The sequence below is a fragment of the Oryctolagus cuniculus genome, chromosome 9 (assembly GCF_964237555.1).
Source record: "Oryctolagus cuniculus chromosome 9, mOryCun1.1, whole genome shotgun sequence".
NCBI lineage: Eukaryota > Metazoa > Chordata > Mammalia > Lagomorpha > Leporidae > Oryctolagus > Oryctolagus cuniculus.
The window spans coordinates 41,255,177-41,280,975 of record NC_091440.1 but is presented as its reverse complement, the minus strand read 5'-3'; the positions used below and the strand labels follow the sequence as shown (position 1 = coordinate 41,280,975).

Genomic DNA, 25,799 nt, shown 5'->3' with positions numbered 1-25,799 from the left:
ATGCTTTTTCTATGAGTAAAAATCATTTTATCTGATCACAAATAAAAGAACCATAAATGTATGTAGTACTTTTATATATAGTTTATGAAATTTTCAGTAAATTTTAACATATTCAATTTTCTAAGTACTCCAAAAAGTTCCTAAATCTTAAAATTAGAAAGATATACTAAAGACATACTAAAGAAATAACTAAAGACTTCTACATTAATAACTGATCAATTTTCAAATTATATTCATATTGATTACATCATAAATTCCTAGAAAATGTAAGCTTTACTCTGTGTAAAACTGTAGCAGTTTATTTTACAAGTGGCAGTTGTGAATGATCCAAAGACAGAATTCCTACTCATCAGAGAAGATCTCATTGGATGTGGGGGCTCATGCTACTTTATCCTGTTCATATCTAATCCCCAGTACATCTCCTGTGCTTTAAATAAATACAAATATTTGTTTCCTCGGTACATTTATTGAATAAGTTTAGGTTTAATAAAATTGTATTCAATAAATAAGGACTGTTTTTAATACTTTAAAATGTACTAGGAAATTACTCTCACAATCACTAATAGGAAAAATAACTAATTTAGTTACTTCAGTGATTTTTTTCCCTTACAATATTGTGCACATTACAATCTTGTTATATGTAATCAAAACACTATAACATTAGGTTTTCAAGTTTACCATTTGGGATCAAGTATAAATCATGATAACTATGATATAATGAATTATAAGCAGATAATGTGCTCAGTGGTTTGAACATGCATATTCCCCAACTATATAATCAAGCTCCACATTCATTGGCTAATTTGATAGTTCCAATAGTTTCCATTGAATATTTATATAGGTCAGTACTCCAGACATACATTATCTCATTTAAATTTGAGAAGACTTATTTATTGTACCTACTAATTTTGGGCCTGTGCTAGACATACAAAGAATATGAGAAGATAGGGCGTAAGACTTGATGTAGAAGTTTGAGCTGAACAAATGACCACTTAAGAACAAATAAGTAAAGAACACAGAAATCACTGGAAAGGACAGGGGATGTTTGAGAAACAAGAAGGTTCACCATGACATGAGGGTCATCAATGTGCCTGAGGTAAAAAAAAATAAACTATTAAAGCCCATATTTTACACCATCAACCCATTATTACAGGGTTGTTATGGAATCTCCTATTAAGAGTTTTCCTAAGACATCACTAGAATATTCCCTCAAACACTGCTTCTGGAATGAGAATGCACAAAATAGTAAAACTAGTATCTTAAGAAAATTCCATCCTGCCTAGGGTTTTGCATATGAAATCTGCTATTTACTCAAAAAGAGCTCTGAGGTCCAGAGAAATTTCTTGTTGTCCAATGTTATGAATCACAGAGTTAAAATACTGGCATTAAGTGCAATAGCTATATTTCAAAGGATTGGAAACTGAAGAGACAGTTACGTGAGTAGGATATATTTAGGGTGAAAATTCTATATGAGGTTTTGAAATGTACAAGAAAAATTATATCTAAAGAACATACGTGAATAAAAAGTTGCATGTTAGAGATTTTGAAAAAATGGAGCTATTCATGTATGTGGTTAATATTATCAAAATTTTGAAAATTCCAAAGAAAAAAGTTTTTGGTCTATGTATATCTATAAAGTAACATGATATATTTACTAATGGGTTCCGCTATACTTGTATGTACCCTTTATTATTAATTTCTATAATGTCAACATAGAATTTTAAAAAGAAAAGCCATTTGTGAAGACTCCATCCTAATTTGAATAAAGTTAGAATTTTTAAACAATGAGAAATGTGCAAAATATATTTCAAAAATATTTCTATAAACTTGAAAAAATGATTGCATACACATTTAAAAAAACTTTTTTTTTTTTGAGAGCAGTTGAGAGAACTGAAGAGAAAGAGGGAGAGAGATTTAGATTCCCAGTCACAGATCTCTCCCTAAATGTTCAACAGCTAAGCCGGGCTGATGCAAAAGCAGGGAGCCTAAGACAACCTAGCTCTCCCACCTGGGTGGCAGGAACTCAATTACTTGAGCCATCATTGCTGTCTGCAGGGTCAGCATTAAACAGAATGCTGCAGGTAGGAGCTGGGTAAGAAACAAGGCACTCCAATGTGGGACACAGGTGTCTCAACCTTCAGACTAAATGCCTACACTGCCATAGTTATGTTTTTCAAAAAAGATTTTGTATGAAAATGGTCCACAAGATTGCATGCTAAGAATTAAATTGTAGGGGCCAGCGCTGTGGCGTTGCAGGTAAACCCTCTGCCTGAGGTGCCGGCATCCCATATGGGCGCCAGTTCCAGTCCTGGCTGCTCCACTTCCGATCCAACTCTGCTATTGCCTGGGAAATCAGTAGAAGATGCCTCAGGTCCTTGGGCCTCTGCACCCACGTGGGAGACCCGGAGGAAGCTCCTCGTTTCTGGCTTCGGATAGGCACAGCTCCAGCTGTTGCGGCCATCTGGGGAGTGAACAAACAGATGGAAGACCTCTCTCTCTTTCTTTCTCTCTCTACTTCTGCCTCTCTGTAACTCTGCCTTTCAAATAAATAAATCTTTTAAAACAAAGAATTAAATTGTAGAAAACAGAAAATTCAAATACAACCAACTTGCTAACTACCCCCCTTAGTGCTCTATCATTTCACATTACCAAAATGAAAATCTACAACCAACTTATCTTTGACAAAGGAGCTAAAATCAATCCCTGGAGGAAGGACAGTGTGGGGAGCAGCTCGGACTAGACTGTTACTGGAATTAAGACTTATTCTATGCATCTGCTCTCCCACAATATGGCGCTGGGAGAGAAGTAAACAGCTTCCGCACAGCTGCCTCCAGTTCAACCAATTAACTGTAGGACTTGCTCCTGATTGGAGAGCAGCGTACTCAGCCGAGTTAGGATTGGCGGAAGAGGACTATAAAGGAGGAGAGAGACGGCATGCACCGGGAACATCTAAGGGAACCCGTGCAGCCCCCGAGAGAGCCGGCCGGCGGTGTGCCGCTCCCCTGCGGAAGTGGGGAATGTGGCCAGGGGGAACTGCCCTTCCACGGAGGTGGAAGGGATAGTAGCCAACCCGGGAAGAACCAGCAGCAAACCCGGGGAGGGCCGAGCAGACGAAAGAACAGCGCAGGGTCCTGTGTCGTTCCTCCACGAAGAGGGGGAGCGACAGACAGTCTCTAAAACATACGGTGCTGAAAAAACTGGATCTCCAAGTGCAGAAGTATGAAACAAAAGTCCTTTACAAAATGATGTTAAACATTAGAAACCTTCAACACTGAGCTTTAAGCAGAACGTCACAAAGGAAATGTTGTATGGCTTGAAGCAAATCCCTTGTACTTTCTTTTCTCCTTAAATTATCCTGCTTCTAAAATTCTGGTGTCCTGTAGGAGTCATCAGTGAAAAAATTTTTCTTACTCCTTATAAAAATAAAAGAAAAGGCCGGGAGCTGGCATCGTGGTGCAATGGCTTGAGTTGCCACTTGTGCTACCTGCATCCTGTGTGGAAACAGCTGCTTGAGTCCTGGATGTTCTTCTTGCTATGCAGATCCCACCTAATGACCTCAGAAAGCAGCAGATTATGGCCCAAGTGCGTAGCTCCTGCCACTCACATGGGAAATTCATATGGCGTTCTGGGCCTAGCATCAGCCTGACCCAGCCCTGGTCAATACGACTATTATTAGGAGTGAACCAACAGATGGAATCTATCTCCATCTCCATCCACATCTCTGTCTCTCTCACTATTTCTGTATCTCCCTTTGTCACTCGCCTATCAAGTGAATAAATAAATCCTTCAAAAAATAAATAAATGAAGGGAAAAGCCCTAAGCATCAGAAAAATCAGGTTATATGTTAAGGAAATAAATCTATACAATTACCACAAAAGAAGGGAAGAAAGGTGGTTGTGTGGTTCCTCTCACATTACTGGTTTTCAATAAATATTTTGCAATCTTTAACCCAAATATGAAATATATTAATATGAATAGGCATTCAATGGTCCTGGGGCTGGCACTGTGGCTTAGCGGTAAAGCCGCCACCTGCAGTGCTGGCATTCCATTTAGTCACTGGTTTGAGTCCTGGCTACTCCACTTCCAATTCAGCTCTCTGCTATGGCCTGGGAAAGCAGTAGAAGATGGCCTGAGTCCTTTGGGCCCCTGACCCGCATTGAGACCCGGAAGAAGCTCCTTGCTCCTGGCTTCGGATCAACGCAGCTCCGGCTGTTGAGACCAATTGGGGAATGAACCAGTGGATGGAAGACCTCTCTCTCTCTCTCTCTCTCTCTCTCTCTCTCTCTGCCTCTCCTTCTCTCTCTGTGTAACTCTGATTTTCAGATAAATAAATAAATCTTTTAAGAATGGTTGGTCCCAACTATAAAGACTTAAGTTTTCCAAAATTGGAAGAAACTCATATAACAGACTTAGCTCTATCATTTATTTAATTTTTATTAAAATTAAAAGTAAATAAATTTTAACATGACAAAAACGTGAATACTAAATGACCAGTCAGGTAAGAAGCTTGGTCTGACATTTGTTGAAAGAGCAATTTAAAAAAAAAAAAGAAAGAAAAGCAACCTGGGGCTGGTGTTGTGGTATAGCGGGTCAAGCAGTGCCTGGCATACCATATAGGCACCAGTTCGAGATCCAGCTGCTCCTCTTCTGACCCAGCTCCCTGTTAATGTACCTGGAAAAGTAGCAAAGGATGGCCCAAGTGCTTGGGTTCCTGCACATACTTGGGATACCCAAATCAAGCTCCTGGCCCCTGTCTTTCACCTGGCCCAAACCCGGCCATTGTGGCCAATGGGAAATGAGCTTGCAGATGAAGATCTCTCTCTTCCTCTCTCTCTCTCTTGCGTCTTTCCCTTTCTCACTCTGTAGCTCTGTCTTTCAAATAAATAAAATAGACTTTTAAAAAAAGAAAAAAACAAATTATGTATGTGAGAACAATAGCATACGTTAGCATCAATGATCAAATGGAGAGAAGATAAACACAGAGGCATAACATCAATAAATAGTATATTTATGCAATTGAAGTATCACTTATTATTGCCTATCCCATTATATATAGACTAAGAGCAAAGACTAATGAGTATTTTTTTTTTTGGACAGGCAGAGTGGACAGTGAGAGAGAGAGACAGAGAGAAAGGTCTTCCTTTGCCATTGGTTCACCCTCCAATGGCCGCCGCGGCCAGCGCACTGCGGCCAGAGCACCGTGCTGATCCGAAGGCAGGAGCCAGGTGCTTCTCCTGGTCTCCCGTGGGGTGCAGGGCCCAAGGACTTGGGCCATCCTCCACTGCACTCCCTGGCCACAGCAGAAAGCTGGCCTGGAAGAGGAGCAACCGGGACAGAATCCGGCGCCCCGACCGGGACTAGAACCCGGAGTGCCGGCGCCGCAAGGCGGAGGATTAGCCTAGTGAACCGCAGCACCGGCCGTGAATATTTTTTAAACCCAAAAAGCTCGAGAGAACTTGGAAGTATTGGCACCATGAAAAGAAACAAAATTCTTTTTCAACTGTGCTATAGCATAGTTCTTCTCAGCATACAAATTTGACTGACTCCTGATTTTAATGAAAGTTTATAATCTTAAAAATATCACTCCTTACACTTGGGATGACTGAAACAGTAGCACATATCTTTGACTTCTTAAAACACTAATGGGATTTTCATATTTATGTTTTGAATATGCTTTAATTACTCAAAACCCTTTTAGACCATTTTATTTTTTTAAATGAAAGAGGGAATTTACACAGCAGTTCATGTCTCTGAAGTTTCATGCTATTAAAGTTACTTATCCTTTAGCTGATGGTGATGTAATCTTTTTGTCTAATAGAAAGAAGCCAATAGCTGTTCAATATAAGAACATAAAATGTTTAAAAGTTCATGATGATTAAGGTTGCAGACCATAATGATTCTCAGCACACCAATGAATATTGGTATATATTTTTAGTATCAATGTTTTCGTAAGAATTATTGCTTTTTGAATGATTTAGTTCATAGTCAGCAAATTACATATAAGAAGCTCAAGCAGAAAATGACACGGACTTATAATTAATTTTTCTTCAAATGTTTCTAAATAGTTACTTGTTTAATACAGATATGAGTAGTAAAAAAAGTTAGAGGGTTATTATGAGACACATGATAAATGTAGTCATGAAAGAAAAAAATTTTAATTTAGTAGACACTATCAATCTAGAAAGCCTATGAATATTTACTATTAATTCAGTATGCTGAAAAGTAGGTAAAAGAGGGAGAGTTTATGCAGGAGAGGATTGTATAACAAAAATACTATAAGGGTATGAAAATCTAAGAAAATTTTCATGATTACACATCCATATTTATAAACAATGGTAGTCCTATATTCTTGAGAAAATGTTAAACATGTTTTCTCTTAAAAAATATTTGTTAAAAATGGTTGTAAGCTGTTAGGATGTGGTTTAGGTTTTTATTCTGACAGTGAAACCATTTAGAAAATCTTGATGTGATAATATGTACCATCAGTGATATAGTAAGTTTTTATGTAATTCATGGTATGAACTTTTCATATGTTTCATACAGATATATTTTCTAAAGATCAGATAATTGCATTTTTTGCCTTGCTATTAATCCTTAAATGATGTAATCATCACAGTTTTAACTCTCTTTCTCTATCTCTTAGATCATCCAGTATACCAACCCAGATCAATATACATTCATAGAATATCTGATATTTTTAAAGCAAATGTGAGTTTACAGTCTAGTCATGAAAGCACACAAATGAAGAAATAAATTCCAAATAGCAGGTTAATGCTATAACGAAGATGTTGGAGGAATATAAGAAAAATAGAAACAGAAAACCCAGGTTCACCTAGTATATTACTACAAGTAATGTGTCATACTGGCAACTTCACATATTAATAGCAAAATCATGAATAGATAGAATAATTACATTAATTACTAATGAAAAAATAATAGTATGAAAATTCTAGGTCAATTCAACTTGAAGCATAAGGTTGATTCAGTATGCCGATTATAGTATTGGATGTGCCTTTACTGTTGTTCTCTAAACTACGATCTCTGAACCTTTTCATTTCATTCCTGAATTGTTCTTCATCAGAGTTATGCAAGAGAATTAAGTTCTGATTTTGTGATATTCATTTTGTATCATAAAGTAACTTCCTTCTTGTGTATCTCTACTTAAACTAGATAAACAGCATCCATGTAAAAATCAGGAAAAAAGTCATTCATATATTTTTCTGCAGAGTCTTATTTTTGCTAAACCCTGGTGGAGAATGGGCTGTTTAACCCACACACTTCTTTCTTTATTTAAATATTATTATTTAAAACTTGACTCTTCCATGAAACTTTGTGTTTCATCACTGCTGATTTTCATAATAGACTTGTGCATGGGTGTTTGATTATTATGAAAGATATATGCCAAAATACATATAATACACAACAGATATTTTTTTTTCTTCATTGTAGAAGAAGAGTTTATGGAAACATTAGAAATTTAGAGACCACTTGGTCCAAGTGATGCACTACCTATAGTCCATTTAAATTAGTGGTAACATTTGAAATCAAATTTCAAAATATTTCAAAATACTTACCTGAATGCTGATACTTCTCAAATAGTCCTAGACTTTAACATGTTATCACCCAAAGAGTATAGTCATTTTCTCATTGACATTCCATAGTGCAGATAATACAATTTGTAGAAATATTGTTCCATTGAACATGTTTTTATGCTTCATGTACCTATTTTTACTTTTCTATAATAATCTTCATTGGAAGAAAAACTGTCTCTAATATAATATGTTCGAGTACTTCTATTTGATTAATTAATTATTACCCAGTTTTATTTTCTACACTGCCAGCCAATCAATTGTGTCTTTGGTAAGTATGTTTTTCAAAGAAATAATTCATGTTCATAACATCAATATTTAGAAAAATTAGGCAAAGTACTCAGTCTATACAATTTGCAAATAGTAATTTTAAATTAAAAAGAGAAGGTTCCCATATTCATAATTCAAAATTTATAATTTGAAAACATATATTTATATCTACCAGTATAAATTTTTAATATGCACACTAAGACAATATTTCATTGAGGTAGATAATATACATGTAAATGGGTTGGGTTGATACCATCAAATATAAGAAGGGAGCTTTTGCAGTTCTCACAGTCTTGGCTTTGTTATTTGTCCAATATACTTTGGAAACAACTACCTTGTAAATTAAGTGATGAGATTTACTTCCATTGTCTTCATGATTCAATGACCATGAGTCTTTTAATCTAAACAAAACTTAACAATAATATTTTCTAAATTGCTTTTCTATTGCTCTAAGCAAAGTGAAAATGGCCCTGAAGGCACTGCAAAAGAAAAAGAGCAGACCCAGAGTTACAAACATTAACAATTAGAAAAACAATTCTCTTCTGTTTAAAATGTACCGGGAATTGAATTCTCACCTACCTGTACATAGAGGAAGCAGAAGTCTTCTTTCATACTTTGTTTTTGCTGACAAGGCTTAATTTTTACTCAGTACTGTAGGCTTTTAGATGCTTTTACATGATGTAGAAATATACCTCATTCTGTGATTAAAATCTAGTCAGAAAAAAAGGGTCATATAATCATATGTTACCTTTATCAATATGCATCCTTTTCGAATCATGTCCCATGTCATGGCCAGCCAAATCTCCCTCTTTTGGACCAGGTAGTACATTTGGTGATAAACCCATCAGCATCTGGTTCATGGACAACCCATTTTGATGCACAGCTGTTAAGAACAAAGCAAATGAACAGACACAAAAACACCATACCATACAAGTTCAAATAAATCTGTTGAACTCTTGGACTCAAAAGTAAATAAAATGTAGTGTTCTAACTTTACAATTATAATCTATCCCAGAAAACCCTGTAAAGATTTATGAATATGTATTTTTAACACTATGATGTTAAAAGGTAGTAAATAATATTGTAGTAGAATGATAGGGCAAATATAGTTTTCCAAATTATGCCACTCTAATCACAAATTAAATATTAATATTTGATTATAGTCCATGAAACACAGTGTCATTAATATCAAACCATTTCTATAAAAATTTGTTTTGAAATCAAACTTGAAAATAAAATTGATGAAGTATTATCTATTGAATAATTTTAAAACAATAAATAATAGTAATCTGTCACTACCATAATGATAAATCTTTCACTATTGTTAACAATGATGATCACTTTCATGGTTTTGCAACCTATATGTTTACTAAATGAATGCCCTATAAAAAACTGGTTTTGTGCAAAAATTGATGAAGTATCCTTTTCTGTAGAAAAGAGGTTTCTAAATATGATAAGAATATATTAGGAATTACCAGTTGGCTACCACCATTATTTTTTAAATATTTATTTATTTATTTGAGGCAGAGTTATAGAAAGGTGAAGGAAGAGGCAGAAAGAGATCTCCCATTTGCTGGTTCACTCCCCAAATGGCTACAATGGCCAGAGCTGGGCCTATCCAAAAGCCATGAACTTCAACAGGTCTCCCACATGGGTGAAGGGGCCCAAAGACTTGGGCCATCTTCTTCTGCTTTCCAAGGCCATAGCAGAAATCTGGATCAGAAGTAGAGCGGCTGAGACTTGAATTGACTGCTACATGGAATGACGGCACTGCAGGCGTTGGCTTTATCAGTTTGCCACAGTGCCAGCCTTATTACCACCATGATTAATAATTGCTTCAGGGACCAATGGATACTTCTTTTTTATTTTTTTATTTAACAGATAGAGTTAGACAGTGAGAGAGAGAGAGAGAGAGAGAGAGAGAGAGAGAGAGATAGAGAGAAAGGTCTTCCTTCCGTTGGTTCACCCCCCCAAATGACTGCCACGGCCGGCGCGCTGTGCTGATCCGAAGCCAGAAGCCAGGTGCTTTTTCCTGGTCTCCCATGTGGGTGCAGGTGCCCAAGCATTTGGGCAACCCTCCACTGCCTTCCCGGACCACAGCAGAGAGATGGACTGGAAGAGTAGCAACCGGGACTAGAAGCCGGCACCCATATGGGATGCCGGCACCACAGGCATAGGATTAACCAAATGAGCCACGGCGCCAGCCCCCAATGGATACTTCTAAAACAAAATATAACAAATAGGAGAGCTATATAGTATAAGATAGATTCGCACAAGCTACTAAATATCTACAAAAGTTAAAAAAATTGATAGTTTCCACCCTAACAAAAAGATGGAATTATCATCAGTACTGCAAAACTCTCATTTGTCTCCTGAAAATTTTCCATGAGAAGGATACAAAAAACTATAGCCTATGTCCAATCATGATAAAAATATAAAAAAAAAATCCAAGGTAATGGACAGTACCCCTTAAAAGTGTTAAGGTGCTTAAAGACAAAACTGGGAAACTGAGGAAATTGTTGGATACAACTAATTATAACATGGGATCCTATATTATCTCCTGGACCAGGAAAGAAAAATATGTTATTATTAAAAATAGTGGAGGTGTGGGCTTTCGATATGCCAGCATCACATATTGGAGTGTCTGGGTTCAAGTCCTGATTACATTTCCAATTCCAGTTTCCTGCTAATGTGCACTCTGGGAGTCAGTAGGTGATGACTTCAGTACTTACGTATCTGCCAACCACATCACTACTGTGGGCATTTAGGGAGTGAACTAGTGGATGGAAAATCTCTTGGCCTCTCTCTTCCTTTCATATAAAATGAACATAATTTTAAAAATTTAGTGGAAATTTTTTGTGAAAGTTGAACAAGGTCTATGTTTAGGTAATAATTCTATAATGTTAATTTTCTGATGTTGATCATTGCTTTGTAGTTACGTAAAAATATTCCTTGTTTAATGAAAATTACCAATTAAGCATTTGAGTAGTCAAGTATTTTGTTTATAATGGTGACAGTAGTTGATAGGTCTTTTTAGACCTATCTCCTTCACTGAGACTGACTGGCTGATTGAGTGAGTGAATCGGGTAACAAACATACAAGAATTATTTTATTTTTGAAAATTTTGTTAGTCTAACAATTGTTTTTGAATGACATATTAAAAATAACTATGTACCTATATAATATTTGTATATATGTGTATATACATGTATATGTGTACTGTTTATAGTTATGGTAATTCAAATATACAAAAATTTCTCCTCTATTATATCAAGAATAAAAAAGTATATAATCATTAATAAAATAATATGGATTTATAACAAGCTATATAAAATCTTCTCCATTGCAATACTATGAAAAAAATCCTTCTAGAAGGATGGTAACCATCCAATGATAATAACTTATAAGAACATTAGAAATTAAACCTATGGGGGCTGGCACTGTGGCACAGTGGGTATCGCCACCAACTGCAGTGCTGGCATCCCATATGGGTGCCAGTTCGAGCCCCAGCTGCTTCAATTATGACCAGCTCTCTGCTGTGGCCTGGGAAAGCAGTAGAGGATGGCCCAAGTCCTTGAGCTCCTGCATCCACATGGGAGACCTGGAGGATGCTCCTGGCTCCTAGCGTCAGATCAGCCTAGCTCTGGCCATTATGTCCACATGGGGAGTGAACCAGCATATGGAAGACCTCTCTCTCTCTCTGTCTACCTCTGCCTCTTTGTAACTCTGCCTTTCAAATAATAAATAAAGAAATCTTTAAAGAAATCTATATTCATCATTAATTTTTATTTTAATATCAGCATAGCAAAAAACATATGAAATATACTTTTCTTGGAAAGCACTTTGAAGTAGTGGGAGCTGATGTTTGCCAACCTTGGAGTTACTATTTGTTTGGGAACAGTTATCACGTTATACATACATTTTATAAATAGCTACAATCATTTCATAAAATTAAGGAAATACATTTTAGACAGGACAAATCAAATGTTTACATTTAGTATTATATTAAACTATGTGACTGAGAATAATTGATCATTTTCATTTATAATTCTGTTTCATATTTTCAACCTAATATTTAAGTTATCCTTTCCAATAGCTCCCAGATGCAGAATAATATATTTGCTTTATGTGAATATTCCTTTATAACCAGTAAAGACACTTTCTAGAAATGTTTTTCTGTAATGAAAACATTCTCAAATAACTCCAATAAATTTTGTGAAATGAGATGAAGCCTATACTATAAATATGATTTCATAAAATAATAACTAAGCCCTGGAAATAATACAGTGTGTATCGATGTTATCCACCTTGCTAGTCTTTTTTAGTAAATTCAATTTATTAAAAAAAATCTTAGTTTCTTACACAGACCAAAAAAATCATCTGCTAACTGAATGACATTTTAACTTTAATCTTAATTTTCTTTTCATGAGGATGAAGATTAAACATTGTGGAAAATGTGAGGAAATAAAATACATTCCGGCTTTTAAAATTTAAACAACAAAATATATTACAATATGTATTATTGATTGATACTGACTCAAATCCTAAACTTTAGCTAATTTCAAATTCTTTGATTCATTAATCATTTGAATTATTAAATATGTTATTCCAAAAATCTATTGTTTTGAATTTTATTTATTTTATTTTATTTGTGGATATTTCATTAATACAATGATGTATTTTAAAAACTAGTGAATTAAAAAATTGACAAAGGTGGCATCATAGGAATGAAGCTATAATCCATTAAGACTATACTTGGACACTAAATGTTTGACAATGGTGTTTACCTCAGATACTACTCTAGAAGGTTCCTTACCGTCTGTTTTGAAGCTCAAATCTTTATGTGCAGCATCAAAGAGAGGGAGTTTTATCAGAACCTGTTAATGTAGTATCATACTTCATGATATTGCAAACTGAGAAATATAATTTTGAGAGATGGCTATTGCTACATAGCTTCAGAACATGATACATCTGAGATCTATTTGGAATGAGGGCATTTGGATTAGAAAAGCCAGCTGCACCTAATAAAGTTGAAAATGGTGACAAGTAAAAGCATGAGACCTACGGATTCTGTCGGAAGAGCTCTCGGTTCGTGCTGGGGAGCTTGACACGCTGCTGCTGCGATGTGATGATGGGTGACTGCCAGGCCTTCGGCCCTCCTCCAGAGAGGGGGCAGGAGAAGGGCTGTCAGGAACACGCTCCTACACCACCACGGCAGGGGAGGGAGTAGAAAAGAAGGAAACACATTGGACATTCACTTTAAAGTTGTTCATTTTTCTTAATAAAATAGAACATGAAGAGTGATAGACTATTTCATCAGCATTTACCTGCACCAGTAAATACATCTTCTATTTTGAGCAAAATCAAAACAGGGAAAACCAGTTATGAAAGCAGTGATATTGGTAAACTTAACTGCAGTAATGGCAAATGTTAACCTCCGCTTTGGAGAAAAAGTGAGCCTGAAGAGAGCAACCAAATATATCCAGTGAAGAACCCATTATACTGCCAAGTATCAAGAGAACAAAGTAGGCTACAATTCCAGATAATTGTCATTTTGAAGAAATCTTTAAATGTATGCTATTCTTTCAGCCATCATCTAAGGATCATTTAGAACACAAATTAGCAACACAACTAATCATAATAATAATAATATCAAAACAGTTAATAGCTATTTCATCATGTAACTGCTATGGATATACTCAACCAGTCACATTTCAAGGCACCATGAATATGGGTTAATATTTAACATTGAAGCAATTTTCTTTGAGTCAAATAATTCTAAATCAAATATTTCTACTGCACTTAACTACAATTCAACGTACCAAATAAGGGAGAATACATGAAATAGGTATTAGTTGTGTCCCAGTGAAACTTGGTATGGTGTTTCCTGGCAGTATTTTACATTAATGTTCATGTCTTACTCCATACCGTCCTGTAGTCTGCACCTCCACCCATTAAACTATGTCCACATACACTGTATAAATGACTCCAGTGAGCTACTAAAAAGGATTTACAAATGAAGAAGTAAGGTAGTCATTTGTTAAAATTTTCTTTTTTGTTTTGTTTGTTTGTTTGTTTTTAGGATTAAAAGAAAAATTTATTTTGGTGCAGAATTTTTGAAATCCAAGCATGCAAGTCATCTTCAAAAATTTCGTGAGGAATGCATATTACAAAGTCTATGAGTGGACTTCAATTTTTACATCAAAATCAACTTATCTTTTAATTATAATTTTATACAAATGTTTTGAAGTGTCCTTGTACATCTACCCCCTCAGTGAGCCAAATAATAAATAAACCTCTTTATTGTTTAATTAGATTGAGTTTTAATTTTCTTTCATTGAGAATCAATAGTTAATGGTTCTACCTAAAGCTTCAATCAAGCCCTGGAAGATCTACAAAATCACATTGGTGTTGCACAGAATGTGACTCTTAGTCTACTATCTTATATGTCATTTTAAATGCTACGTTTTGCTGTTACAGATGGAAATCTTCATAACAGAAGATGAGACTTCTCTGGGGGATCATTGGTGATCTCTCAGATGTTGGATGAATGAGTTATGGTGTTTGGAGGTTTTAGCAATAAGGGTATTCTATCTGTGCAGAGAATATTAAGATCTGCTTTATTATTTTTGACCTCATCCTTACTTTTGTCTTTTTCCTTCATAGAAGGATGTGCCACCATATCAAGTGGCATCCATGGCCTTCCATGGCCTTTCAAATATTTAAAAGGAACTCAGAAATTGAATTGTTTCTTTTATGCTGTCAGCATATACACAGTGGACAACAAGCAACCGGTTACACTTAGAAACATTTAACTTACATCTAAATGCATGCAGACTAGAAATATTAGACATTGTAATTATCATCAATACCTTGCTTCAAAATATATCTATAAACATTATGTTTCTGATGTGGGACTCATTATCTTTTTTAAAAAAATTGTCCCACTCTCTTATGCCAGTAATAGCCAAAACTTACAATTTCATATAATCCAGTGGAATTGTGGCTCTGTTGTTTTCAATAATATTAGTTATATTACTTTATGAAGAAATGTTTATTCAGATTGCAATGAACTTCCTATAATAGTAATTTATTCATTGTATAATGTGGACTAAATCATGAATATGAGTCCTGGGGAAAAATTTTCTTTTTTGAACAACAAGATATTTATACTTTCAGATATGAACAGACACAGGTCCTGATGAACTGTGTCTGCAGTAATTGACATATATTTAACATAATAAATATATTTAACATAATAAATAATACACTACCTTGTAGAAGGCTACTGTTTCCAAAATGTCAAGGGTTTACTTAGTATGGAAAACAAAGATGAAGCTCAAGAATTTAAACTACCAGTAATAAAGAAGATAAGGTAATGTCTTTGGTTATGGTGGTTCCATTAGACCTGTGATGGCTCATAATCCTGCTGTACATCAGAATCATTTGGCATGTTAAACGTGCATGTGCCTGGGCTTTACTTCCAGAAATTATGGTTTAATAACCTTTGCCCTCCAAAAAGAAGTGTTAAGGTACTAACCTCTGCTATCTGTGAATATGGATTTACTTGGAAGTTTTGTCTTTGCAGTTGTTACAAATTAAAATGAGGTCACACTAGAACAGAGTGAATTTTTAATCCAATATGGCTAAGTATCCTTATAAGAATTTTTTGTGAATATACATATAAGGGAAGATGTCAAGTGAAGATGGAAGCAGAGATTGGAGTTAGGCAGCTGCAATCAAAGGATGCCACAGATTGTCAGCCACCACCAGAAGCTACAGAGGGTCAAGGAAGAATTCAACCTGGAATGTCAGAGGGGACATCTTTATTTTGACTTTATTTTGGACTTCTAGAGTCCAAAAATGGGAGCAAATACATTTCTATTGTCTTAAGCCACCCAATATGTGGTTCTTTGTTACAGCAGCCCTAGGAACCTAATACTGTACATCTGACATGTGGTTCAGACTAAGAATTTTTAAACTCTTCATGTGATTTTAATTTGCAACCAAGATTGAACATCTCTTGCATCTAACTCTCGTAAGTTTTCAAGGTTCTACACTGTGAATACATATCTTCAGCTGGTATACTAAAGCTTCATTTTGAGAAGCATGATAAATAAATGAATATATGTGTGCAAAATGGCCAGATTGTCTCCAAAATTTATTTCATAAAATGGTTTCTCAACATTTACTCCATGCAATAAAAAATAGTCCTATTTTAGGAAACTTTTTGACAAAAAATGTACATGATCAAATAATATTATAAAAGAAAAAAGAAAATGGCCTACTAAATTCTACTATCAAAAGTTATTGTGGGCCGGCGCCGCGGCTCACTAGGCTAATCCTCCGCCTAGCGGCGCCGGCACACCGGGTTCTAGTCCCGGTCGGGGCGCCGGATTCTGTCCCTGTTGCCCCTCTTCCAGGCCAGCCCTCTGCTGTGGCCCGGGAGTGCAGTGGAGGATGGCCCAGGTGCTTGGGCCCTGCACCCCATGGGAGACCAGGAAAAGCACCTGGCTCCTGGCTCCTGCCATCGGATCAGCGCGGTGCGCCGGCCACATCGCGCTGGCCGCGGCGGCCATTGGAGGGTGAACCAACGGCAAAAGGAAGACCTTTCTCTCTGTCTCTCTCTCTCTCACTGTCCACTCTGCCTGTCAAAAAAAAAAAAAAAAAAAAAAAAAAAAAAGTTATTGTGCATATTAGTCTAATGACAGTTGTTTTTTTTTTTTTTTTTTTTTTTTTTTTTTTTTTTTTTTTTTTGACAGGCAGAGTGGACAGTGAGAGAGAGAGACAGAGAGAGAAAGGTCTTCCTTTGCCGCTGGTTCACCCTCCAATGGCCGCCGCTGCAGCCGGCGCACCGCGCTGATCCTGGCAGGAGCCAGGAGCCAGGTGCTTTTCCTGGTCTCCCATGGGGTGCAGGGCCCAAGCACCTGGGCCATCCTCCACTGCACTCCCTGGCCATAGCAGAGAGCTGGCCTGGAAGAGGGGCAACCGGGACAGAATCCGGCGCCCCAACCGGGACTAGAACCCGGTGTGCCGGCGCCGCAAGGTGGAGGATTAGCCTATTGAGCCACGGCGCCGGCTTGACAGTTGTTTTAACTTGAGGAACTTCTGGGCTGGCTTATAATGTATGGATGAGACTGTGCAAAGGACAACAAAAGCTCCCAAAGATCAAATCTGTTGCAACTATTCTATCACAGCAATTGCCTTTTACCTTAATTGATCAGTTTAAGAATCATGTGCTCCATTTTATGCAAATAGAAAAACTGATATTTAGATAAATGTAACCTACAGGCAACATATTTTCCAACTAAAGGTATTTGAAGCTCCACTCTAAGCACTGTAAATGGGGAAATGACTATAGGAGATGGAGAGAAAACTGTGAGGGAGGGAGACAGCCACATAGCCCCAGATACTGAAATTAAAAAAGGGGTTTTCGCAAAGAAGTTAATGGTACTACAGGATACTAAAGAAAGACAGCATTCAAAAGCACACAATGTAGATTAGGCTCTTTTGAAATCTGTGTCTCAGATAAGATGAAAAATGAACACACTATCAGTGATTTTGCAAACTAAATAAATGAAGCATAGTATGCTTTTAACATGTCTAAGTTCTTTGGTCCACATAGCAAACAAATGACCTCAATTTATAAAAGGTAAACACATATATGATTAAAAAGACCAGAAATCCACATCTGGATGCCAAAAGTTACTTAATATCTTGTAATTATAATTTAAAAGCAATTGGAATTAAATACTTTTTTTTTTTTCAGCATTCATCCCTCTTGTAAACTGCAAAGGAGTTTTTTAGTAAGACTCATAGCATTGAAAAGTTAGATTCTATATTCCTTTTAGAGTATTTATGTTTTTGTTACAGAGTATGTATAATAGAATTTTTTAAAAAGATTTGTTTATTTGAAAGGGGGAGAGAGAGAGAAATAGAGAGAGAGAGAGCGAGAGCGAGCGCACTTCCATTTGCTGGCTCACTCCACAAATGGCTGCAATAGAAAGGACTGAGACAGGCTGAAGCCAGGAGGCTGGAAGTCCATCCAGTTTCCAATGTGGGTGGCAAGAGCCCAAGTACTTGAACCATCTTCTGCTCCTTTCCCGGGTGCATTAGCAGGGGACTCGAACCAGTGCCAACATGGGATGCTAACATTGCAAGTTTAACTTAATCTGATACACCACAACACTGCCCCCTTTTTATATTTACTTTTATAGAACTATTTTAATACCTGTGTAAGTCAATTTATAAGCTATACTGTAATTATTTGTATTCACTAAAGGGCCAGAGATTCACTAAAGGGTCAAACTTGAATTTCTTGAAATTCTGATACATAGGCACACAGGTTTTCTAAACTTTAAAGCTAACTCCTGATACATCTATTATTAACATGTAGATTAAAAAGAAATACATTGTATTTGAGAAACAATATTACTATTTATTTATATAGTTTTCAAAAAAGCATTCTTTTTTTTTCAAAAAGTCACTCATATCAATGTTTATCTATCAATACATTTTAGAATTTTTCTTAATAATTATGTTAGTAATCTTACTTACAATGTAATGCATTTGGACAAAAAGACAAAATGGAATCTTGAATTAAGGCAATTTCTCTAAAAGCATTTTGCAGGGCAGATATTTTGCCTAGTTCAGCAGCCACTTGAGACGCCTGCATCCCACAGTCCCACAGTTAGTACAAGTCCCGACTATTCTCCATCCCAGCTTCCTGCTAATGCATACCCTAAGAGGCAAGAGTGATGGCTCAAATACTTGGGTTCCTGCCACCCATGTAGGAGACCTGGATTGAGTTCCAAGTTCCTGGTTTCAGTCAGTTCCAGCTGAGGCTGTTGTGGACATTTAGGCAGTTAGCTAGGAGAAGGGAAGCTCTCTCCATATCTCTCTCTCTCTCTCTCCCCCTCTCTCCCTCTCTCTCTCCTTCTTTCCCTCTCTCCCTCTCTTGCCCTCTCTCCTCTCTGTCTACCTCCAAACCCCCATCTCTGTGCCTCTCAAATAAATAAATATTTTTTAGAAATCAATTATGTAAAATCTTAATGTGACATGACTTTCAGCATAGGTAAAATTATAGTATTTACCTTAGCTTCAGCTTACTTTAATTGTATTTTTGTGTTTAAGAACAAAGAACAAGAGGACAATATTTAATACTTTTATTTGAAGAAAACACTAATTTATGCAAATTTTTATAATTCAAAAGATTAATTATTCAATTGAAACTTTCTATAAATTGAGACACACAACATATTCAGCCATTTCACTTAATGTATAATTTCAATCGTTGGAACATGATGTATTGTTCTTTGAAGAATTTCATTAAAGCAAAATCCATTGAGCAAGTAAGAGTTGAATACATTGTTGCACAATAAATTAATTTATTTCAACAGCTTAATTCTTTTATCGGATTTATATGCTTGCCTTTCCAGAGTATTCCATAAGATAGAGAATAATGTAGACAGTAAAGAATTGCTTAGGAGAGAATCTTATAATTATTAGTGAAACAAAATAGATAATGAGTTTTATTCAGACATACTAAGAAAGAAGTAGTTCGATGTCTATAGGGAAACTATGTAAGCTGAATTTATCATTTCATTTGTGTAATACCCTTTAACCTCCAAGATGTGCCTGAAGTATGACAGGGATGAAGAATATTTAATTTAATACTTCAACACATTGCTTTACAGTCCTGCATCAACTCCAGCAATCAATAAAACACAATCTTTTGCAATGTTCCATCTTTATAAAACTCACCACTATAATAAATGAAAATTTAAGAGGAGTATTCTTTGATAGAAAAAAAAGGTCATACTAATAAACTAATGGTAACAGAATAACAATAAAGGAAAGGTTGCTTTTAGTGCCTCTAAGTAGAACAAGAAATAATGGTCTCTAACTCAGAAGCAAAGAGGGATTCAAAGCCAAAGTCCTATAAAATTTTAAAATAAAAATTATAAAATGTTTAGTATCACACATATGTGATTAAACATTTTAAAATTGTATTAACTCAGCTATCTCCTCTCCACCACAAAAGAGCATAGTCTACCACTTTAAAATATTTTATTAGAGCAAGTACACATGATCCCAACCCATTTACCCAAAGATTATTTCATTTAGCCTTCTTTCTATCTGCTTTCCTTTTCAGTCTATTCATTTTTATCTGTTTTTCAGTTAGAATCCATAGCAGATATGGCATCAAGTAGGGAGATAGAGATTTTAACATTAAATATGCTATTTTGATAAGCTTTCAATTTACAAAATGTTTGTAAGTAAAACTTCTGAGCATCCAGACAACCTAGATTTAAATTAATTTAAAATTAAAAATTTAAATTAATTTAAAATTAGATTAAATTCAAAGAGAATTTAATGAACACCTACTGTGTCAGGAAGATGCTACACTCTGACTATATCTAAGTAAGAAATACTTAAAAAACTTCTTTCCCAATGGGCACATATCATAGGTTTTCAAATATTGTAAGTAAAGTGCAGAATCATTAACACTGATTATTTATGAAATTCAAACTCCCTTACTTTCGAAAAATGTGCAAAGAAGATTTATAGTAGCACTGGGATTCTGTATTCAAGATAATGCTAAAACGTACTTCTAAGAGACACAGTAAATGATGCTATAAACTCACATCTGGTTGAAGACCAGAAAAACTATTCTTAAAAGTCCATTGTTTAAAGTCCTAAACTGAAGCTTAAAAGGTTACTTATACCTCTTTTAACATTTGTTTTAATTGTGAAACTCAAAATATACTTGACATTGCTAAATGTGAAATTTAGGACTCAGGAATATAATCTTTAAAAACTTAACTTATTTTCCATTGTCTTTTTAAAACTTATTTGGTGGTTGCAAGGAACTCTATTTTGCTCACATTAACATGAAAATTCAGGTATCTTTGCAACTTTTCAATTACTATCTGGTAATATAAAGTTATTTTAAGCAGCAAAATAAAATCTTGACTCAGGAATTATAAATCATTGTGTTTAATAATAAATACTGGCATCTTTTTTAAAACGTAGAACTTCTTTTCCACAGCCAAGAGGTGGGGTACCTGAGGCCATGCTAAATTCTGTCATGGCCAGTGCAGCCACTGATTACATCACCATCTGCATGGCCAATGTCGCCAGCCAACTGCTCATCCACGAAGACACAGTGTACGTTCTGAGAAGCCACTATTACTATGAATCTCTCATCTGAGTTCCCTTGATGAGTCTTACTTATCTGTATGTCCCTTTGTTTCTTGAATTTCTTGCATAGTTTGATCAAGAAGCTTGATTCAATTTAATTTGGGGGCCAGATTATATCATAGAGAACCACTTTGTGGCACAGCAGATTAAGCCACCATGTGAGACACCAGCATCCTGTATCAAAGCACTGGTTCAAGTCCTGACTATTCAGCTTTCGATCCATCTCCCTGATAATGTGTCTGGAAAAGCAGTGATGATGACCCAAGCACTTGGTCCTCTACCACCCACGTGGGAATCCCTGGTGTAGTTCTAGTCTCCTAACTTTGGACTGATGCAGGCTAGCCATTGTGGCCATTTGGAGGGATGAGCCAGTAGATGGAATCTCTTTTTTTCTTTCTCTGTCTGTCTGTCTCTCTCTCTCTCTCTCTCGCCTTGGTCTGTCACTCTGCCTTTTAAATAAATAAATAAGTCTATAAAAAGATTACTTCATGGATGTGTTTCATGTTTCCATCAGGAACACATAATGTCTGCTTGGTTACCTTTTATGATGCCAGCCACTGTTGATGATCATGTACTTGATTCATCAGGGCACTAGGACTTGCAATGTGATAATATTATCATTCCTTACTCATTTATTTGATAGAAGATTTCAATGACCATAAAGCTTCCCTCATGAATTATATAGCTGAGATACATTCAGTTTATATAAGGACAGGAAAAATTCTTCATCTCTTGCACCTATTTATCTTTTATTTAAAATGTTATTGTTTTTGTTGAAATAATCAATCCCATAAAACTCTACAAACATGAGCAAAGATATTTTTCAGTATTACTATGATTTCATGGATTTACACCATGCTTGTGTTGCAATATACTGATGCATTACAGCCTTAGTAGTTGTGCTATAATACTTTACTTTCACATATTAGTATCCTCTTCTCACATTTATTTTTCAAAATCCAAGAAAAATAGTTCTCAGTGAAAAAATTTATAAATTTTATAAATCTAAGAGTGATGCATATATTTAGAGTTTTTCCATGTTTCTATCCCAAGAATAAACTGTTCTATAACTAACAACAAATTCAAGTTCAAGGCATATGATGTCACATTGTTCTAAGATTTTAACCTACCTTGAGAATTAAGTCAGTCTGTTTCAACCTTTTATAATCTTTTTGAATTTTCTACTTCATGCTAGTAAAATCCTATTTATAAGTAAAATATCTTAAAACTGGCTTTTAAATTATTAGAAAGGAAAATTACTTTAAATTTTTAAAAATTTTTTCAGTGATTAATTTTTACATGACAATCTCATAAAGTCTCTCTGTTTCTCTCTCTCTCTCTCTCTCTCTCTCACAAACACACACACACACAAACACAGAAGCACACACACCCAATACACACACAGTCAGCTAGCCACTTAATTGTAGTCTTCATTCTCAGAAAACTTTATTATTGCTTGGTGGTTATTCAACAATGTAGAACATTCTGAAGGTTGCCTGTTTTCTCAAAAACAATTCTATATTACCTCTGAAGAAAAAAAACTACAGATGCATTTTAGAACTTGCTTTGCATACTATAATTACAACCTACAAAATTCCTTAATTAAAAGTACAAAGCTTTTGTTAGGTGGAAAGAGCTGAATAAGAGAGTGTGTGTGTGGGACAGAGGTCTCACTGTAGAACTGACACCCTTCTTTTGTGAAGTTTGTCTTGGAATCATTGCAAAATGTTAGAGCAAATTCTATGAATACATGGAGAGAAAACAACATCACTGATAAGATGAAAGTAATGTCAGTATGCAAAGACTTCTCAAGACTTTATATATACTAACTTAGTCCTTATGAAACTTCATGAGATAATATTGTCATTTCCATCATCATACAGAACACCAATATAGATAATAAATCATTTGTTCAAGGTCACATGATTAGTAAATATAAACCCAATATGAACCCTTTTGTCAGAATCCTTATGATATCATTTGTGAATTTACTAAATGAAAAGTGAGAAAAATATTGATTCATTCAGGGGTATTTGGTTACTTGATGAATGCTACTCAAAGAGAATCAATTAGAACATTTCAACCTATTAACGAACTCTCTAATGACAAAAGGAATTGATCCCTTGATTAATACAGTTTATTCTACTCAGTAATTTAAGGTAATAAAGAAAATTATCCTATCCTTTTAAAATTTGGAAGTGTGGCATAAATAGCTAATACAATAGTTTAGGTTATTAATTCTCAAAAGTATTGACAGACCCTAAATCAATGGAATGAAAGCTAAAAAAATGTGAATAAGGAGAAAGTTATTAGCACACATTTATTTCATAAAAACAGGCTACAACAAGGATACACTTGAAATATGTCGCTTGAAATATATCACTCTGAGTGTCATATCTTTACTTCCCTTTTGTCCTACATATACTTTGGACATTCTCATTTGGGTTGATCGTAATCTGAATTCTTTTCATCACTCTCAAAAGATGTAAATGGCATATTCTAGAACATGGGAGATCTCTCACATTTCTATCTTCTCTTTAAAAACTATTTCTTGGGGCTGGTGCTGTGGCAGAGCGGGTAAGGCCGTGGCCTGCAGTGCTGGCATCCCATATGGGCGCCGTTTCTATTACTGGCTGCTCCACTTCATATCCAGCTCTCTGCTGTGGCCTGGGAAAGCACTAGAAGACAGCCCAAGTCCTTGGGCTCCTGCACTCGCATGGGAGACCCTGAGAAAGCTCCTGGCTCCTGGCTTCGGATGGAAGCAGCTCTGGCCTTTGCGGCCATCTGGGGAGTGAACCAGCAGATGGAAGACTCTCTTTCTCTCTCTCTCTCTCTCTCTGCCTCTCCTTCTCTCTCTGTGTAACTCTTTCAAGTAAATAAATAAATCTTTAAAAAAATACTATTTCTCTTATTGTTTTATCATTCCTTCATATGAAGATAAATCTCTGGCATTTAACATCCACATTCAATTGTTCTTCATACTAAGAATCTTCCTGTGTAAAACAATTTGCAAGCTCTATTCAAGTCAATAACATGGGCACAGTTTTGTTAGATAAAACATAGAAGTCAAATGTTTACTGGGGGGAAGACAAAAATTTAAGCTAGTCTCCCTAAAAGTACTTCAAAAAAGATCATAGAAATGCACATTATGAAAAATCTATATTTGGATTATTATTTTTAGAGGGAACAGGAGAGGGAGAAAAAAGATGAGTAAGAGGAGAAAGAGAAGGAGGAGGAAAATGAGGAGGAAGGGGAGGAGGAATAACAAGAGAAGGAAGGAGAGGAGAAAAAGGAAGAGAAAGGAGGTGGAGGAAGAAGAGGAAGAGGAGAAGGATGATGATGAAGTTCCCATTCACTTGTTCCCTCAAAGCCAAGAGTCAGGAACTCAATCTGGGTTTCCCATGTGGGTGGCAGGAACTCAATTCCATGAGGCAGCACCACTTCTCCCAGTGTGCACATAACAAGGTATAGATGAAGTGTGAGCTAGGAATCCAACACAGGCACTCCCACGTGGGAAGCAAGCATTCTTAAATATGTCTAAACCAACATGGCAAATGCCCAACCCTCAAAATACTTTTGTACTGAAATGTTTTTTAATTCCATTTTTACATGAACTTTAAAAAGCAGATAATTTATTTGAAAGGCAGAATTACAGAGAAGGGGGAGACAGAGAGAGATCTTTCATCTGCTGGTTCACTCCCCAAATGGTCACAACAGTGTGAGCTGGGCCAGGTTGAAGCCAGTAATCTAGCACTCCTTCCCAGTCTCCCATGTGGGTGGCAGGGGACCAAGTACTTGGGTCATCCTCCATTTGCCGTCCCAGGTGCATTAGCAGGGAGCTGGATCACAAGTGTAGCAACCAGGACTTGAACGGGCACTCAAATGGGTGGTAGCTTAACTTGCTGCACCACACCACTGGCCCCTATATGAATTTTTAAAGCTTCCTGTGTTTAGGACTTACTAGAGAGCCTATTCCTCACCCTTATTGTCTGAGGTCATGCCCTTGATTTTTCTCAGATTTTGTAGAAATCCTGAAGTACCTAAAATCATTAGAATAGTCTAACATGGTTTTCGAAATGTTTTTCTGCAAACCCTGCCTGTCGGTGTTAAATTTGAGGCTACTTGGAAGCCCCTTCACAGGAAAAGCACTGATGCAAACGAGCCCTTCAGCAGTTCCACAAAAGCCAACTGAGCTTCACTGAAATCTGATCTTCTGTCGTATGTTATTCATTTATGTAAATCATATCTAACTGAGATATTAACAGAATTTCTCAGGCTTTGAAAGTTCTAACTATATAATCAATATTATGAGATGAGCCTTTATAATAATTATTATTATCAATTTGTAAAATGAGAATAATCACAACTTTTAACTAAAATGCAGTAGCTTTACAGTGTTTTGATGTAGACACCACCTACAATATTATGTTGTCACCTAAATTAAAATATTATTATATTAAAACATTTTTGTCACCTAAAATTTCAGTGAAATGATACAAATGTCAATGTATAGGTAATAAATATTACCAAAAGTTAACTTCAAATAAATAATATAACAAACCTATTAACAAATCAACTAGTCATAAAAGACAAATCTTAAAGTCATTTAGAATAAGGAAGAGATTCAAGGGTTTTCTTCCCAGTTCCTGTGCTGGTAACAATGTGGGCCTCTCCTCCAGTAAAAGACTTTGGTATTTGAATAAAGTCTTTTGTAGTATGTTTTGCTATTTTTCCCTC

At 35.8% G+C, this 25,799-nt stretch overlaps 1 protein-coding gene across 1 annotated transcript in view; it reads right to left on the bottom strand.

The window, feature by feature from the left end:
• The window catches only part of DACH1 (dachshund family transcription factor 1), a 438,545-nt gene that overhangs the window by 109,978 nt on the left and 302,768 nt on the right, over positions 1-25,799 (bottom strand). The window contains exons 5-6 of the mRNA XM_008260046.4: positions 12,925-13,060; positions 8,608-8,742 (exon numbers count right to left, since the gene is read on the bottom strand). Coding sequence (XP_008258268.2) covers positions 8,608-8,742; positions 12,925-13,060 — 271 coding nt within the window. The remainder of the gene's footprint in view (positions 1-8,607; positions 8,743-12,924; positions 13,061-25,799) is intronic.